This window comes from Emydura macquarii, unplaced genomic scaffold (genome assembly GCF_026122565.2).
Source record: "Emydura macquarii macquarii isolate MOO-44397 ecotype Brisbane River unplaced genomic scaffold, CSIRO-AGI_Emac_v2 contig_3451, whole genome shotgun sequence".
NCBI lineage: Eukaryota > Metazoa > Chordata > Testudines > Chelidae > Emydura > Emydura macquarii.
Window position 1 is genome coordinate 8,367,188 of NW_027133588.1, and position 19,056 is coordinate 8,386,243.

General features: G+C 41.8%; 1 protein-coding gene across 2 annotated transcripts; it reads right to left on the bottom strand.

Annotated features, from left to right (window-relative positions):
• Window positions 1–6,808: 6,808 nt before the first annotated feature.
• LARP6 (La ribonucleoprotein 6, translational regulator) lies at window positions 6,809–18,993 on the bottom strand. Of its 2 annotated transcripts, none has more exons than XM_067534711.1 (3): window positions 18,437–18,993; window positions 10,217–10,412; window positions 6,809–9,167 (listed from the first exon to the last, which is right to left on the bottom strand). In XM_067534711.1, exons 1-3 carry the CDS (start codon window positions 18,991–18,993, stop codon window positions 8,097–8,099), a joined length of 1,824 nt encoding a protein of 607 aa, XP_067390812.1. In that variant the 3' UTR covers window positions 6,809–8,096. The 2 variants fall into 2 exon arrangements, with proteins under 2 accessions (XP_067390812.1, XP_067390813.1); XM_067534712.1 differs by lacking the exon at window positions 18,437–18,993 and adding an exon at window positions 17,806–17,834.
• Between the last annotated feature and the right edge of the window lie 63 nt (window positions 18,994–19,056).

A 19,056-nucleotide genomic window follows, 5' to 3' on the forward strand; every position in this document is an offset into this window, starting at 1 on the left:
GAAAAATGTTGCTTGAAAACTTATTAGAGTTGTATTTAAAGATATTTGCTTTGTGTATAGTTTTGTTCATAGTGGTTTCGTTTATACTATGAACATATAGGCCAGCATGCTTAGGTTTTTTACGTACAAATAAGATCAACAAGCATGTTTGTTGATTAATTAAAAATAAAGTATGAATATACTGTTTGACCTTTCAACAAACCAGGCTAGAATTAATATAAAAGAGCATATTTAGTTTAAGTTCATAGAGGAATGATTAAACAGCATGGATTAGTTTGCCCATCTTACAATAATCAGTTTTTGTACCTTTTAAATTATCATGTATTTAATTGGTTCTTAGCAATAATATCTAGACTACTGCATGAAAAAACTGTGTGTGTGTGTGTGTGTGTGTGTGTGTGTGTGTGTGCGCGCACGCACCCCCACACACCAAAGTGTATGTAACTATAATATATAATTACTCATACAGGTATTATCACTAAGAACTAATTAAACAGTAAGTTAAATGAACTTGATGGAATTGAAGTCACTTTCTGAAAAAACCATCTAAGTTTGTATTTTACTAGCTATCTCTTTATTTAAAACTGCTTTTAATACTAATACTATTGTGTGACATAGGGCTTGTGGTAGAAGTTACTCTTGCTATCATGATACAAGCTTTTTTCCTTTTCAATTTAAGCATTTTCAGCAGGAAGCTTGACTTTAATGTTTGTAAACCACTGAACACGCTTTCAGTGGACTACAAATAAAATTAAACAATATGAAATAAATTAGCATTAGTTGTTATCAAACAAGTTAACAAAACCATTAGTTAGGCATATGTTTTAAAAACTGGGTACTCTATTTCCATCACAGTGACTTTCACTTTTCTCCATCTTTGCAATGAAAGTATTTTTTTATAGCTTTAAAGATTAATTTGAAAGTAGTTTTCATGGTTGGTAAAATCAGACTTGTGACTTACCACTTTTGAAAATGCTACCCACAACCTCTTAGAACCATTTCCTGCTTGCCTTACTCATACTAAGGTCAGTTGCAGGCAGGATTTGGCCCATAGCTGGTAAATCAGGAAGACACAAAAAAGCAAAATGTTCCTCACCAAAGGGCTTGCCAGCAGTCCTCCAGGGTTTGATGGAGTCTATGACTTTGATATAGCTGAGTTGTTTTCTGTCCATTACAGGATCACAAGCTGCAGAAGGGAAATATAATTTCTTAGCACAATATTTTGAACTAACTACTAAGTACCCAGTCCTGCAACCCTTATTCATATGATTAGTACCAGTGACTGCAGTGGGACTCCTTCTATGTATAAGAGTTGCAGAATTGGACCCAAAACATGTATTTCCTACTAATTTTATGCAAATGTTGATGTAAGCAATGTGAAAGAGAAGGAGAACAGATTTGTCTATGTATTATATGTTGCAAACGATGACATACTCAGTGATCTCATCTCACATTTGTTGAGATAATTGCAGAAAGTATTCCTATGGGGGGAAATGATGCATATCATCTTTCATCTGGTTGGCCAGTTTTGAAAAACAGATGAGATAGCACATATGGTAGAATTTGGTTTCGCATAGAGTTACAGCGAAGCTATTTGCAGATAGTTTGTCCTTGGCATGGTCATATATTAAGTAATTTGGTGATTATGACATTACTTTCTTGAGTAAGAGCAGATCATTTTGTAGGCATAGCAAGTCCAAAATTGAACATTCCATTTCATCAGGGACCTCATTAGATGCATCTAAAAATCACTTAAGGGGACACTGTCCCATCAACTTTGGCTCAAAATTTGTATAATTATGGTTGGTCTAGTATTGTATTCTTTTACTGTGTTTTTTTTTAAACAACCTTATGTCGTTTTAAAGGGTAGGCTAGTTTCTCAAATAGGATTACATTTATTCAAACAATGCATACATGTTTTTAATTTGTAATAGTAGATAGCTGCATTGACACAATGGCCTCATCTACGCTGCAGAAATGTAATACACACGGGTCTCATCTACACTGGGGAAATTTAATACGGACACACACATTCTCTCTCTCTCTCTCTCTCTCAAAATTGTTCAGTTTAATTTTGGGAAAAATTTCTCTAGTGTAGTCAAGGCCAATAAGCCATGATACCTATTGGTTCTCTCTCTGACGAAGTTTTTGTCACCTGCATGTTCTTGCAATTGCTCGTGTCTGTCCACATGGCAAACTGACTAGGGACAGGCAGCAGAGCATCTTCAGTGGAAAGCCCTCAACCTTAGACTTCATTGCTTCTTGCTGTCTGCCAAAACTAGTGTTAAGTAACTTTTAGCAAAATGCATCATGGTCTCTGCTCCACCTATTTTTTAATTAGTTGATTTGTTGCTAGCAGATGGGGCTGTGGATAATAGTTGCCTTTGATTTTTGTATTTCTCTTTGGACAATGACATAGATGAGTCACTTTTACTTTTATTTACATTGAGTTTCAAGTCCGTTCCCCTTTCAGGTTCTCATATACTAGGGCAGTATTGCAATTTTTGAGAGGTAAAGAATGCAAAGGAATTTTAAAAAAAATGCAATTGGATTTTTAAGAAAATTCATACAAATATTTTACAGGTTTTTATTTTGTAAAAGCTTATTTTTACAAAAAATCCCAAAGTGACTTGCATTAAACAAGGCCCACTTGTCAAACTGAAATAATTTCAGTAATTTAAAAACAAAATGCTCATTTGCTCTCCTGCTGAGATTTTGTACAGCAAACCAGGGTTTAATCAAAAGTTGATTCAGTTTTACCTGACATGGAAATGAGGTTAGCTTTCATGACTTGGATGTTCTTTGTATTTCCCCCATTTTGGTACATCAGAAGATTCCTCTTCCCCTAGAGCACACAAACAGTTAAAACCTCATTTTAGAGCCTGATATAGTTCTAGTGACTTCAGCAGAATCAGGATTGAACCGTGAGCCTCCAAGACAGTAATAAATATTTGTGCGTTTAAGAGAAAAGCATACTTACTAAATCAGTAAGATACACTTTTGATCTATTGTCCATTTTATGGTCTGAAAAAGACTGTTGGTGTAGAAGCTAAAGATGGCCTCTGAAAGCAAGAAAAATGAAATAGTAAAAGAGATCAATAATAAAATAGTGCTACAAGTTCAAAATTATTTTCTGAAAAATAGTTCACACACACGCTATTTCATATATATTTTACTTTTGCACTAACAAAGTATTTATATTCACAGATAAATATCTTTATTCTGCAGAATAAACATACTGATTCTAATATAAATTTAAGAGTATAAACTTATTTTAATATAAACGAAATTGTACCAAATTTCACTAAAAGAAACAAAGTTACTCACCTGGCCCAGAAGGACATGATGTAATTAGCGTAGGTGTTGGCTGAAACTGGGTTTTATCTGATTTCTGTACAACTAGTTTCAAGTAATAACTTCACAATGTGTTTAACATGGAGTCTGTGATCTTATGACGTGTAAAGCAGCAGTATCATCATTTGATACCTTAAACTGAGTTGCTGTATTGTGAGATTACTGTTTAAAAGCTGCCTTAAAAAAAGGTTAGTAACACAGAAGTGCACCAATTACCTAAGTGGATCATTGATACAGGAAGGAATAGTTTAGACTTGGAAAACTGTATTCTTATGATTAGGCACAAAAGGCACCACAGTGCTGTGGCAAAAAGAGGAAGAATAATTTCCCTCCTTAATCCAAGAAAACTCACTATACACATAACCAACTTATTGGGAAATAGCACGTGTGAATCTTGAATTTTTTAAAAAATCTGTAGTTTTGTGTCAATTTCCTGCTGTTAGTGCCTGTCACAAGTGAACACTCCAAATTACTACGATTCGTCCCTAGTGTTCTCTCAGCTCTGTGCTTCCCTTGCATGTTCTAGAACACTGGGTGCTCACGGCTTCAGCACAGGATCATGGTCTTCCATGCAGTTGATACCATCACACTATGTACACCATCTAATAGTAGTTTTTTAAATGTAAAATTGTACTTGGACACAATGTTTAGATGTCAGACTGTCCTCAGTGAATTGTAACTTATTTGCAATATGCTACCTTAGTACTTCAGAATATAAAAGGAAATTGATCGATAAGCAAAACATCTTACCCTAATTTTGCTTAGCTAAAGTATAGAAACTATGGTGTAGTTAAAACAAATATTTCAAATTGATCCTTTTAATCAATGTAATAGGTATTCAATGAACCTTCCATCCATTTGGAAAGGACTAAAGTCTGAGGTTATTTACTGAGCAAAACCCCAGCTGAATTTAGTGATCATTAGTTCTCAGAAATGTAAAAAACACCTACTTACTAATCAGACTGATCACCACAGCCTGAGATCTTTTTAATAATAACTAAATGTAGAATGTGGTGTTAGATGCAAAGAACCAAATTTTGCCCTTAATTAGACCTATGTTCTGACTCCCATTGATGCATAATTGGCCTTCATCTCCAAATATCATAACAAAACAGTTCATATGCCCATCATATTTAATGGCTGAAGTAAAAGTTAACCAGAGAGAAAAGATTAAATTATATTTAATTTCCATTCCCATTTTTCAACTGATACTAAACAAACAACCTTGCAGGCTTTCGTGCTGAAGCCTGTAAGTTATTTATTTATTTGTAGTTTATTTATTATGTATAAAATATAATGAATATGTAATGTTGTAGTGTTTGATGACTTTTGTTTTGGCTTTTTTTGGAGCTAAGATGATAGGTAAAATAAGCACTTTCACTTAGTCACATTGCAGATTGCTAATGGGAGACTACAGTAATTAATTTGACACTGAACCAGCAATGCTTTACACCGATTACTGTTCAAAGGCAGCCATTGAATGGCAAGCAGACCATCTAGCAGGCAAGGGTGTTGGCAAAGAAGAAATATCTACATGGCAGCTCTAGAATCTTCATAATCAGGGTTTCCACAAAAGCTGTTTCTCAACCAAGAAGTATATGGTAGTGGCGAGGTAAGGAAAATGACATAAAGTAGGACTGGCTAGCTTGTTACCTGGATTTGAGTAGGTTTAGGACCTTGTTAGAAAGCTTGAAGCTAGCTTCGGATACCTTTACTCATAAAGAATACTATCTTAACCCATGAGTAGACTCACTGCAATCTATGGGACAACTTGTAGAGTAGGTGCTACTTAGTGAGATTAAACCTCAGAATGTGGCTCTAGCTAATTGAGACTATATTCACTTTCTTCCACTTTTGTAAGGAAAAGAGACTGTACTTCAGCTCCCTGAGGAAATGGTGTTGCACATGCAGAGGATGTTATTGTTTAGCTATGTTTTAGCATCAGGAATAAATAGACCTATAATCAATGGCATAGTTTTCACTGCTGAATTCAGTCAGGTTTTTCTGGGATATAGTTTTCTGAGGGGGTAGTCTATGAAATAGTATTTTTTAATGTGTGAAAAGATACTTGTTTAGCATCAGAAGTGTCCCACTCAGCACTCATTCGCTGGGTGGCTGTTGCATCAAACGTTTTTGAGCAAAAGAGGCTGATTCTGAATCCAGGAGAAGATTTCGTGTTCAAAGTGTGACTGATAAACAGGTGTAAATTTTACTTTGGAGGCCTGCAGACTGAGTGAAACAATGATACAGCTCCAGTAAGCTTTGCTATTTTTACTTGTGTTTTCTGTAAATGTGTTGCTTCCCATTTTAAATAGAAATGAGCTTTTTTGCTAGATAAAGAAATGTTTGAGAGGAAACTGATATTTGTAAAGATACAGATTCTTTACTATCTGTGTGAGTTGGGCTACATGAAGTGAAATTTGGCTTTGTTAGCTAGAGATAACATTTAAAAATGAAGTGCAAGGCTAGTGAATGATATTTTTCCTCCGATTGTAATAAATAGAGCAAGGCTACTGGGTAAAAAGCATTACTTCGCATTACAGCTTAAGTGGTTACTCTTCAGGCAAGTCAAAAAGTGATTATGCTGCTGTATTTGATCGTTAGATCACTTGGATTAGCCACACACGTGGTACTCACAAACTGAACCTTTAAATTACAACCCAGCTAGCAACAGTGCTAGGCAGGATCCATTTTTTTTGGCGAGAACAGCCATGCCTCATCAGAACAGTGATCCATCTAGCCCAGCATCCAGTCTTCTGTAGTGGCGAGATGCTTTGGAGGGAATGAACAGAACAAGCAATTATCAAATGATCCATTTTCTGTTGTCCAGTCAGAGGCTCTGCCAGCTGGAAGTTTAGGGACACCTGGAACATGGGCTTCTGTCAATGCTCATCTTGGCAAACAGGCACTCATGAATCTATGCTCTATGGACTATTTAATACATCTTTTTAATCCCAGGTAGATTTCTCACCTTAACATCATATGGCACTGAATTTCCCACAGGTTGATTGTGCAGTGTGTGAAGTACTTCCTTTTGTTTGTTTTAAATCAACTATCTATAAATTTTCATTGGGTGACCTCAGGTTTGTGTTACATGAAGGGGGTAAATAACTTTCCTATTCACTTTCTCCATCCCTTCATGATTTTATAGACCTCTCTTGTAACAGAAATGCTTATTCAAAGTCAGTGAGAAAGTAGCACAGCTTTTCTGGAGCTCTAAAGACGACACTTCACATTCATCCAATGCGGTTGTAAGTAGTTTAACAGATTTAGGATTTTAATTTGTGAAATAACTCCATCCAAAGGCCCCTCCCCGTTATTCTCACTGCTATGAATAATAGGCCTCTCTGCTGTAGTGTATATTACCTTCCCAAAGGACTCAGCAATAAGATGTTTGTGGAGGTATCTCTCATTTACTCCCTTTTAGTAGGCATGAAGGGAAGTGGTTTCTCTATGAAGCCACTGCCACTAGCTAACTTGTTTGCTTAATTTGATTCCAAATTCTTCAAACTTATTTTTATCTTAAATAGCTTATGCTTTCTTTAGTGAAGCCTGCTTCTTTGTTCCCCTTTCCCTAGGATTAACCAACAGTCCATATTTTTTTAGTTAAGTAACAATACTTTTAAGATGTTTGCTGCTATGACATTTTCTATAGGATGAAAGTTAGAGGCATGCTACCCTGCTCAACCAGTAGAGTGAGCTATTACTCCTTTTAGGAATACCTACATTGCCACAGATAGATGAACTACTTTGTGCCAGCTGCAATGGTGAACACTCAGTGTACCTGTGCCTATGCACTCCTGAGGAAATATTTAGGCGTTACGTGTGTGAGATGCGTTTGGGGAAAACGAAACATACACGCTACCTTGGTTCAAAAATACTGAATGCTTACAGCTTTGCTGTCTGGACTTTTTGAAGAGAGGAATTTCTCAGAGCAATGTTCTCAGTGCACTAAAGATGGGCTGCCTAGATACAGCCTAGTTTACATATAAGCTTCACTCTAAACTGCATTGGTCACTTGGCATATTCAGGTGATGTCCTAGCAGAATAGGTAAAGTAAGTCATGTGAAACTGGAGACCTAAACCTGGGCCAGGCAGGGTGGGAATATGTAAGTAACACATTTAAACTGTTTGGATGGTCACACTTTAGAACCTTGAGTTTTCATCCAACAATTTTGAACATTAGAATCTGATACCTAAAAAACAGTTAATTGTGCAGCATTTTTTTTTATTCACATCACAGCAAATACAATTTGGTCCTATTATATAACACTGTCTTTGGAAGTTTAAGCAAACAGGTTTAGCAAAGTGTCTGATGTGACATTAGCTTCTCAATGTTCCTTTCAACATACTGAAAACAGGAAGCCTTCAAACCTCCTAGTAAACAGATGGGTGATGTACCATAGCATTGCAAAGCAATACAACAGTTAAATATAAGTGTTTACACATTGCTGTTCAGAATTATAGCTTTGCACAAAAATGCAGTTACATGAATTGTTTTAAATACCTGGCATAAAACAAAGTAACATTGCCATCTTCAGCTGTTTCAAACAAAAAATATAAAAATAATGCAGATTAAGTGCAAATACAAATATACAAATGATAAGTCTCTACATGAATACAAAAACCTTTAAAAATTAAATACTGACTTGATTCAGTCACATGTACGCTAGTCTTTTTACCAGGTTTGAATAAAAATAAATTGATTTGTGAAACTTGTTCTAAAAAAATATACCCAAGATTTATTCATTCTTCGTAAGTTTATTCCTTTCACATCCATTATGGAATCCTTTAGTACCATCAGGACCTTTGGGTAACCGCAATACTCCTACAGGTAACCCATCTGCCTTTTGTATTTTCCGAGCTAGCATTGGGCTACCTACTGGACTTTTTTCTTGTGTTACAGTTTGAGCTTGTAGTCGTCTTCTCTGAACCCATGGGCTACTAGAAGGAGTAATACTGTTATCTGAAGAGTAATCTGCACATCTCCTTGACATTTCAGGGCTAGTGCTAGTGTTAAGTGTGCCATCTTCAGCAAGTGGAGACTTCTTGGATATTTTGCGCAGAGAAGATGGGCTGTTCCAGGGGCTTGACCTGGGTGAAACATTAGGGCTCAGGTGGTTGTTCTGATAGGTGGTAGGGCTTAACTTGTTAGCTGTATTAGTCTTGCGTCCAGACAGTGGAGATGTAGGATTACTCTCTGGATCAGAAGAGCTGTTTGCTGATTCATCACCAACATACTGAAGTTCCTCAACTCTCTTATTCAGGGATCTAATTTTGTTGAGAGACTTGCTGGGATCTTCTTCATGGTTCTTGTCTTTCACAACTTTTTTCTTTGGAGGCTTCAGACCTATCAGGACAACTTTCATGCCAATTTCAGTATTCTCTTCAGTACACATGATCTCATGAGCTTTTATTGCTGCATCTACTTCTTCAAACTCTACTATTGCACATTCCTTTGTTCCAACTTGGGTGTATCGACTACTGAATCTCTTTACATCAGGTGGAAGATCCTTACCAGGTTTGAGAATGCGAACAGATGAGATGACACCAAACGTAACGAAGGTCTTGAGAAGATGCTCCATCATTTTTTCTTGCATGCATCCATTTTCTTGATCCTTGCTTAGAACTTGTAGGTCAGAAATCAAGGGGATATCATACACAAGCAGCATCTTGCTAGGCAGGTTCTCACTAGCAAACACTGGAACTGGAGTATTTCTTCTAACCTTTCTGCTATCTTCATTCAGCTCAAGAATATCTGAATACCTCAAGGCATAGGCTGTGGTTCTCCAGTCTCTGGTAAGATGTTTTACCTTTAAGAAAACAAGTGACACTAAGTTGATGCAGCTGACTGAAGCCACCAGAACTTTAGTTCTACAGCTATTAACTTGAGAGATACAGGCTTGGATTTCAGATGAAAGATCAGCCAAAGTCTTCCATAGTATCCCTCCTGACTAGAAAATAGATTTAAAAAATTTCCCCCTACTGTCACAGCATGCATCAGTAAGATGTTGGGAACCTCCTGTTCCTTCTACATGATTAGAGATCAGAGTCATCACCACCTGCAGACTTACCCAAACTAAACAAGCCGCCATTTCTATTATTATGATGTGTCTCTTCAAGCATTCTTAGAATCTTTCGACTCCCACCTCTTCTTCGAGGCATGCTCACACTGCATATTCAACAGGTGCTTTGCTGATGCACCAAATTCTAAACAGGCAGCTTCCCTCTGTCCCATTACTTTATTTTTGTACTTAAAGTTAGAAAACAATTAAACAGAGTCCCTGCCCTCCAATCGTTAAAATATGCACTTCTCTAGTGCCTTTTAGAGGATTATAGGGCAAGCAGCTGGCAAAAGATTAGGCCTAGGACGCACAAGTCCTGAGTCTCAGGGCACTATAGCTACTGGACCACACTGCACAGTCCAGTTCTTAAGGCTGCAGAGGTCAAGACATTTAACCTCTAGTCAGTATGGTGCTGGCTCAAAAAAAAAAAAAATCCACGACAATTTTAAAAGTCAAGCAACTCTTCCCCATGAAGCTAGGAGTTTCTAAGGGGAAAAAAAAAGTTGAGAATCTTGATTGGGAGGATCCCATCAAGGGATGTTTTTTCTAAATTTCGTTCTCCTTTAAGCTTTATGGATTTACACAATTTCTTGGGCAAATCAAGAAGTTCTGTACAGGTAATTATCAGACATTTTGAAGGATAAGAACAAATGTAACAGTAGGATGTAAACTGCATCAACCCTTCAAACGGGCCAAAAAAAGCAGCGTGTGAAATCTGTTCAGTAGCTCTTTAAGTTGGTTCCTCCTACCATTCTTTGGGTAGAGCAGCTTTAGAGGCACTTAAAAAACAAACTTACCTTTTTGAAAGAAGTGAGTAGCTTAACACTGACATAGCCCATCTTATTTCTTCTCACATGCTTTAAGAGGAAGGCATCTTTCTCAAGGTTCTCATCTGAGAAGTAATATTCAACCTGTGATATAAGCTTTTGGATGAGCTCGTTATCTGGGGGTTTCCAGTCCTGGTCAAAGTCATCACCATCATTCTCCCCGCCACTAGAAGATGACAATGAAGTCATTTTATAAACTGATCTTAGCCTGATCATTGCTGTCTTACTGGACATTAACTTTATCAGTAAAAAGCAAATTAGCAAACTGCAAATGCTTTTTTAGAGAACTCCATGCTGGAAATTTTATAAATTGTATTTACTAAACTAAGCAGTGTTAACCCTTCAACCCCAGCGTTGAGCTTTGTTCATCTGTCGATCTTATCAGATTCCATCCTCTTCACTGTTCAAATAAACAAATTTGGGGGAAGGTCTGGAGAGACCAGGCTGTTAGTTTTTCATTTAAGAATACTGATTTGAAGCAGATGGACGTTTCATCACAACAAACAATTGGCTATTTCTTTCCAGGGACTCCTCTGAACAGAAAATGACAACACATACCTATGGGGGACAAACATTAATTTTCACTTGTGACCTAAACAACTAAAACCCAACCATTTGAGAGTGAGAGGGCATATGCATTCACCCACAGAACCTCATGGACATTGGAGCAAAAGCACATTCTTTCTTCAAATTATTGGAAAAGCAATTAGCAGGTTCAGTCAGTTCTTCCTTTGCAGCAAGATGCCTGTTCACAGGTTGAATCTTTCTAGTAAGCCTAAGGAGCCAAAGTCCTGAGCTCACTGCAAGAGCAGATCTCACTGTAGAATAATGAGTCACGTACTTTAGCAGTTCACAAACACTGCACCACAAGTTGAAGTCTTCAACCAGTTTCTAACAAAATAAGATGTAGGTGCACAAATGCTCGCTGCTATGCAAAACTTATTTGTCTACCATTGCTTTTCTCTTCTATATGAAGCTGCTAAAAATATATGTTTTAGCTTTTTTCTTGTGAGGATAGTTGCATAACAAGCAATGAGCTCATCAGCCAGAAAACACTGCATAGCAAACTGCAATGCAAAACGTGGTTGATGTTAAAGCTAGGCTTCTAACAAACACTGAACTAAGAGGATTCTATTTTACACCTTTTTAATGTCATTTCTATACAAACTAACGTTTATATGCCAACAATACAACAGAGATAGGCTTACAATTTCAGATCCACAGTTTAGGGTCAGGATGCATTCTTGTTGAATGTCCCAGGGGTGTGTGTGTCCATCTTAGTACTTTTGAAATGTGTACATACAAGGTCTCTGAGAAATCATTTAAAGTGCCTTTTTTGTTCTTGCCTTTGGAGACACCTTCCAAAATGACTGTGTCCAACTGTCTTTGCCTAAAGCTCCCTGGTTAACTAGTTATCACCTCTGTGGGACATCCCATCTAAAATAATCACTTAATCCAGCCACACATATTGCTCATGGATCTCTGTCCCTCTACAGCTCCCAATACCTGTAACTTTGAAGTACAAATGTGGGCAAATTAAGTTACCACATGTCATTGGGGCAAACAGCTCAACCCAAGAGTGTTCTAAGAGTACATTCTTAGAAGTTGTATCAAGGTTCACAAGTTTAATACCTGGCATATTCAGGCACAAGCATGTGTCATATCCATTAAAGGCCTGATTTTGAAGTGGAGCCTCAGCCTGGAATTTACTTCTGAGTGCACAGCTGCCTGGATACACTTCAGAATTAAATAAAAATGCCTACCCAAAAAGCTCTCGGCACCGTAAGTCACAATGATAATAAAATAAGCCCTCCAAGTAGTTCACATCAACAAAAAGGCCCCTAGAAGATCCCCTCATCCTACCCCAAAATTTTATTTGACTTTTGCAACATGCCCCAAAGATCATCATTCATTGTATGGTGGCTCAGTGACGGGAGCAAGCTCCAGAGTGCTGGGGTTTCCACAGGGGGCAGGCACTTTGTTGGCATCTCACTCTTACAGTAAGAGGCAATACTGCTAAGAGCACCTCTGCTATGGCAGTATGTCAAGCAGAGATAGGCTGTCTCACTAGGCAAGTGCAATCTTGATGCACTATCACTTGCATATGCAAACTTGAGGAACCACTGGCTGTACCCACCAAGAGAGATTTAATTACTGGCACATGCAGATGGTGGTTTTGTATATAGAGGTTCTATTTGGGTCAATGGATTTTGCGCACAACATTTACTTACTGCTCACTCAGTTGTGGCCACTGAAAGTCAGGCCCCCAGATAAATGAATCCATTGTAGATTATCTATTGATCCATCACAGTAACATCATAAACTACATCAAGTAAACAAATACTGGAACAATTCTAAAAAAGGTATCCATATTTTAAGAGCCTTTTAGCCAGCTAGGTGATATTGAAAGAACAACTGAAAAGGATGGAATGTGTGTGGCAGGGGCTGAGAAAATTTGAGGTCTTGTTTGAAAGCCGGGTCTTAAGCAGGTGGCCATGAGGATAATAAACAAAGTTTAGTGGCCTTTTAGCACAGTTACTTTTAGATCATTAGAGGGGGATGAAAAAGGAAACTTATTAGCAGCCTAGTCCAAAGAACTGAATAGCTATTTCTCACTTTGCTATGTCACTAAAGATACAGAAAGGCATTTCATCTAGTTAGAACATGTATCTGTATCTTCACTTAGCTACCACTATGGAATTATTTTTACCTGAAATTTAAGTACAACTATCAAGGTTTTTTAAAGTAATTTTATTAGCATGGACATATGCAATTATGCAGTTAAGATTCATGTGAGAAGAGCCTCATGCTTCAAAGAATAAGCTTTTCTTTTACAAAGGTCAGTACCAACCACATACTATTAAAACACTGAATTAATGCTAGAAGGTCCCATTTCACCTTCCTCTCAAGTATTAGGTATATGCCAGAATCAGGATACCATGTCTCCTGATCCATTGGTCTGAGCTGCACTGCAGTGCTAGTTCTGCCCTTCTCAAACACGTCTTTTCAATCCTGTTTGACAAAACTCTTTCACATGGAACACTTTCAAGTTTATGAGGTTTTAGAATTCTTAGTAATGGCAAAATGCAGTATTTTATAGAAAACAGCTAGGAAGCTGGTTGTAAATAGCTCTATTGATCATAACCAGAATAAATCCTTTTAATACCAAAAAACCACAAAGCTAATAACACAGCTAAAGGCTGTCCCTCGGCTTGGAGCTGGGGTGTGGGTGGTTGCCGCCCAGCTCGCTAGATGCAGGAGGCTGCCGCCAGGCTCCCACCTGGGATCTGCAACTGGACGGGAAGCAGGGCGCTGCCACCCACCTTCCCTAGAAGTCGGCAGCTGCTGCCTACCTCCCCTTCACTCTGTTTTGCCGTGGGTACCTCCTGCCTGTGTCTCGTGTACCCCAGGTTGAGAAACTGTGTGTTAATAGATATATAATGTCTATAACTTGCATTTAGTGTTTCTCTTTTCTCGCATATCTTAAGGATTTGACTGTCACGGCTGCTTGGGCAGACTGAAAAACAACTTATTTAGGTTGTGACTCATCTGGTGATTACTCATACAGGAAACCAAATGCATCTGTGTACTGCAGGTAGAATGTGTCCTCTGGATATCAACGCTCAGGGGATTATCAATATATTGAGCTATCTGGATACATTCTAACTTTGACAAACTTGAGTGAAATCTTTTGAAAGTGACACTGCACTACAGCAATAAGCCTTGTATGATAACAGCAAAACGAATAGCACTGAACTGTGTACAGCCAATGCTATAGTCACTGAAGCCAGTAGGCATTTTGGTATCCATTTAAATAGATTCAGGATTGGCCCTTAGTAGTGGGAGTAGCAGAAATTACTGCCTCTCAAGTTGCAAAATGATTTCAGTTCTAAAGCACTATTTCAAACCGTCATATAACATCACAAAACATTCAACTTTCAGGCAGATTTCCAGCCTTCGTCTGTGCCCAAAAACAATTAAGCTTTTTTGTGTGACGGGAGATAAATTTCTCAGTAGAAAAATATTCCTGTAACATTTTTGAACTACTCAGCAGCCAAAATAGCGGAGGATTGAATGTTGCAATTTGCCTGGAAATAGTCTGTAATTAGGTGTTCACTGCCTTGACCCCGAGGAAATGGGTTTTCAGTTGCTACGTTACAAGTCTCAAATTGCAAATTGAACGTGCTGTGAAGATTGGGAGAACATGGCTGTACAATTTAGGATTCTGGTTGATATTGTAAAGTTGTTCTTAGGAAAACTATCGTGGAATGCTTGTCTTTGGGTACATCTACACTACAGACTATACTGGCATAGCTACATCGCTGTAGCAACACTGGCAGAACCTCATAGCATAGCCGCAGCCTACGCGGATGGAAGGGGTTTGTCTATCAGGGCAGGAACACAACCTTCCCCAATGATGATGGCTACGTCAGCCGAAGCATTCTCCCATCAGTGTACCTGTGTCTATCCCAGGGGTTAGATTGGCATGGGTTTGTCAGTTGGTTTGGATTTGTCATACTTCCTGACCAGCATAGCTATGTTGACCTAATTTAAGTATAGAACAGGCCTAAGTGTCCCCACCATAGGCTGGCAGAGCTCATTGCATGTCCCTCCCGGACCAGGTACAATGGGGGTCATTAGAACTCCGTGGAAACACCTGAATGACAATGAGACTGGAGAAGCTATTTCCTCCTACTTGTCAGCAGGGTACTGGCACTTGGGGAGCAGAAAGTTCCCAAACAAGGCAAAGCCCTGGTCTACACTTAATTTAGATTGACCTAGTTACATCACTCAGGGGTGTGTGAAAAATTCATGCCCCTCTGTATACCATATCTAAGGTAACACCTCTGTAGGTGCTGTGAGGTCAATGGAAGAATTGATCCATCAACCGAGCTACTGCTGCTCAAGGAGCTAGCTTACCTAGATTTAGATTGATAGAAGACCCCCCTTAATCCATCTAGGAAGCCTTTACACTAGGGTACTACAGTGGCACAGCTACAGTGTTGAAACTGTGCTACCGCAACACCATAGCATAAACGTGCCCAAGTCAGAGACGAGACAGCAGGGATTTAAAAAGGACTCACAGGAGCAAGACTCAGAGCCACACAGGAAGCTTTGGGAAGGAGAGGAAGAGAGAGGCATATTTTCCTGGGTGGCAACATTTAGTTGCAGGACCAATATCAGAGAAAGCAAGCTGCCCAAGGACTGCCACAAAAGTCAAACTAAAGGCTGCAGCAAGCAGCCCAAGGAAAGCTCCAGAATGGAGAGAAAATGGACATGGAAATTAGTGTAGGGTTTCTAATGTTTGTATTGATCTGTGCATTTCTTTTGCTATTAAAGAATGAGCAATGGTTTTTTGGAATCCTGTGCAGTCTCTGTGTTGGATGTGATCTTGTAACTAAGACTATCATGTGCCCCTTTGAAAAGGTAAACTGTGGACCCAGAACATCCACATGATTGGAGTTCTCAGAGGGTGCATTTAAGATATGGGGAAGCCTGAGGAGTCAGCACTGTTCCCAGGGACTAAGCAATCACACCATGAAATCTCTGCTTTCAGGACAGGGTACTATTCAAAGGATCTGTACTCCAGAGTGTACCTAGATCCCATGCAATACAGATACAGGTGATAATTGACAAATACTAACTGGGGATGGCAACCTACTAACAGAGTTATAGCTGCAATATTTAGCCATCTCTTACAAACTAAGTACAGTAGTGGTAGCATGTGAGGGAACAATGACAATTTATTTCTTCCATCTATGATTAATTGAATTAGAGTACAATTCACATAGGCCTTGTCTATTCTAGGGGAAGTGTTTTTACAACTTAGTAGCTCACATATTATAAAATCCTAGTGTAGACACGGCAAGTTTGTAGTCTTACAACCCTCTAAATCAAAGTAAGCTCACACCTTTTTACAGTGTAAGACATACCCACAAAATTTGCCCACGACCCTAATAGCATTGTTTGTCCTGAAAAAATTAGCAGTGTTCTTGTCTACACACAAAAGTAGTATAGGTTTTACCATACGAGCACAGCCCCCCTTATGTGCACACAGTTATACTGGTATGGCTTATTCCTGTAAGGGAAGAATAAGCTCTAATGGTATAAAAAGCACTTGTATACCAGTATAATTGTTTGTACAGTAGGGTTGTACCAGTGTAACTATTAATAAAAAGCCTCACATCCCTAACTGAAACAGTTATACTAGAAGAAAGTGCGTTTTGAGCAGGCTTTAGAAAACATGTTCAAACATTTTAATTAAACATCTTGTTAACCACCACTTAGCCCCAAGTCAGTCATGTTTAAAAATGTGTTAGCTGGTTAGTTAACCCTATAGAGCCCTCCCACATCTATAATAAAATCTGCACAGATCATACTTTCTAAAAACAGTTTGATTGTCACAATAGTTTACAACATTGCATACTGCACGCTTTACATTATCAGCCAGTCTCAAAAGACCATTACAGACACTGGGATACACATGTTGCAGGAAGGTTACTGTGCCCACAGGCAATTAATCTACTTAAATCTTCATGATTACAGAAGAGGATTTCATATCAGGACAAGAAACTAGTAGCAGACAGAAGCTCTTCTAATTTCCAAAGGACAGAGTTTTGCTAAGCACAGCCAGCACTCCACCTGGCAGGAATGCCCCAGCTCATTACTACAGCTTTAAGCTGAAGTAAAGCCATTGAACTGAGCTGTCTTGAGGCTTGTGATTCATTTATTTCTAGGGTAACTCCTTGTGGAGAGTGGCCAGTGCATCATACTCCAGAAGGAGGCTGTGACAAACCAATTGTGCTAATAAACAATGCTGGAAATAGCTTCCAATCACAGCAGCACACCATGTAGCTCTAGTGGGCGTCTCTAGGCAGCATTAAAGGGTGGACTGGTCATAATCCTCCTTTTCCCTCCAGCCCTGGGGGAACTCTGCCATGTAAACACCACTCACTCTCTGAGATTAGCAAAGCCCCCAGCTGAGAAGGAAACAGCTAACCACTTGTTTATGTGAAAGGTTTAAAGGTTTGCTATGTGAGTTTCGCAGAGGGAAAAGGTTGGAGATACATAGCCAGGGATATTCATCCTTAGCGTTCAGTAGCCTCCCCAGCCAAGGAATGTATCTGCCCTCTCTACTCATGCATTGCAATAGATTGGCAAGGGATAATTTGGGTCCACATTTTCCAAACCTGTGCATCACTTCCCCCCCGTCCCCCTATATTCCTTATTTACATCACCGAAGAGCCGGACAGCGCAGATCTTGTCGTCTACCAGGAGGACCGGCTGCATTTCTAGGATGCAATGAGGGTGGGTAAGCTCTTAGGAAGGCTGTGGGATCCCCCTCACTGGAGGTTATTAAGAACAGGTTAGACCAACACGTGCCAGGGATGGGCTAGAGGTTTACTTGGTCCTGCCGCTCTGCAGGCGGGGGGATGAGCGGATCTCGCCAGCTCCCTGCCAGCCCTGCCGTGCTCGGATTGCCCCAGGCGGGGTGGGACGTGCGACCCGATCGGCCTGCAGCCGCTGGCGGCACTTGCAGAGCAGTTCGCTTTCCCCACCATGGTTTTGCAGGGGAACCGCTCCCGCGGGGTCACACGATTTCCGCACGGACGGGCCGAAGGCAGGAGACCCAGCCCCTCTGCCGGGGAGAAACCTCCCCTCCGGCTCCAGCCGCCGCCCGCGCAGCCGCCTCCGCCTCCCCCTCCAAGTGCCCGGCCGGCGCCGCCGGGGATCCCCGACCCCTCCCGCGCCCCAGCCTCGGGCAGGCGCCCGCCAGCGCAGTCTGCGGCAGGCCGCGTGCGTGCCGGGCCGGGGAGGGGAGGGGCCGCCGCCTGGTGCAACGTCCAGCCCGACTTGCAGCACGTCTCCGCCTGTCGGACTGGCGGCGAGCCCTGGTTGCATCAGGCCCCGGCCCCGCGCTCCAGCGGCGCAGCGGCCGCGCTCTCCCCCCGCCGGCCCGGGCCCGGCCCCGCGCTCCGAGCACCCGTCCCCCCGGACCTCGCAGCCCCAGCGGGGGCAGGGCTCGGCACCCCCGCCCGCCTCCAACACCCGCAGTGCCCGGGCCGGGGCGGGGGTCGGCTGGCAGGAGGGGTCCCCCATGGCAGGGGCTCTACCGCCCCCCTCGTCTGCGGCTCCCCCCCCGCCGAGCCGCGCTGGGCTGGGCTCCACTCGAGCCCCGGGCCGCCCTACCTGGATTTCCCGTACCGGCCGGAGTCATCCTCGCTGCAGCTGCCGCCGCCCAGCGAGGCGAGGCCCGGGGCCCCGCCGTCCTCCTCCGCCTCCGCCTGGATGGCCACTCGGATCCGCACCGGGCCGCTCCCCGGCTTCCCGGCGCCCGCCTCCCCGGCCGGGCTCGGGCTCGGGCTGCCCCCGGACCCCTCCTTCAGGGGCTGCGGGCTCCCGGGGGCGATGCCGGGCTGCTCCGGCTCGGGGCCGCGGGGGTCCCCGCGGGGCGGCTCAGCCATGGGGCTGCGCTGCAAAGCCCGCCAGAGCCGGCCGAGCCTAGCGAGCAGCGACGACCCCGGGCTGCCGCCAGCCGCCGCCGCCGCCTTCCCTTCCCGCCGCCGCGCCTCTGAGGCGGCGGCGCCCCCCGCGCCAGACCCCTCCTGCGCCTGGGCGGCCGGCCCCCGCCCCCGCCCACCGCCGCGGGGAGCCGGGGGGCTGGGCCAGCGCTGCCCCGCCGCCGCCCGGGGCAGCAGCAGCAGGCAGAGGAGGCAGCGCAGCCAGGCGCGGAGCAGCGCGTACATGGGTGGGTGGACGGACGGATGGACGGACTGACGGCCGCCCGCGGGTGTGCGCAGCGCAGGGGA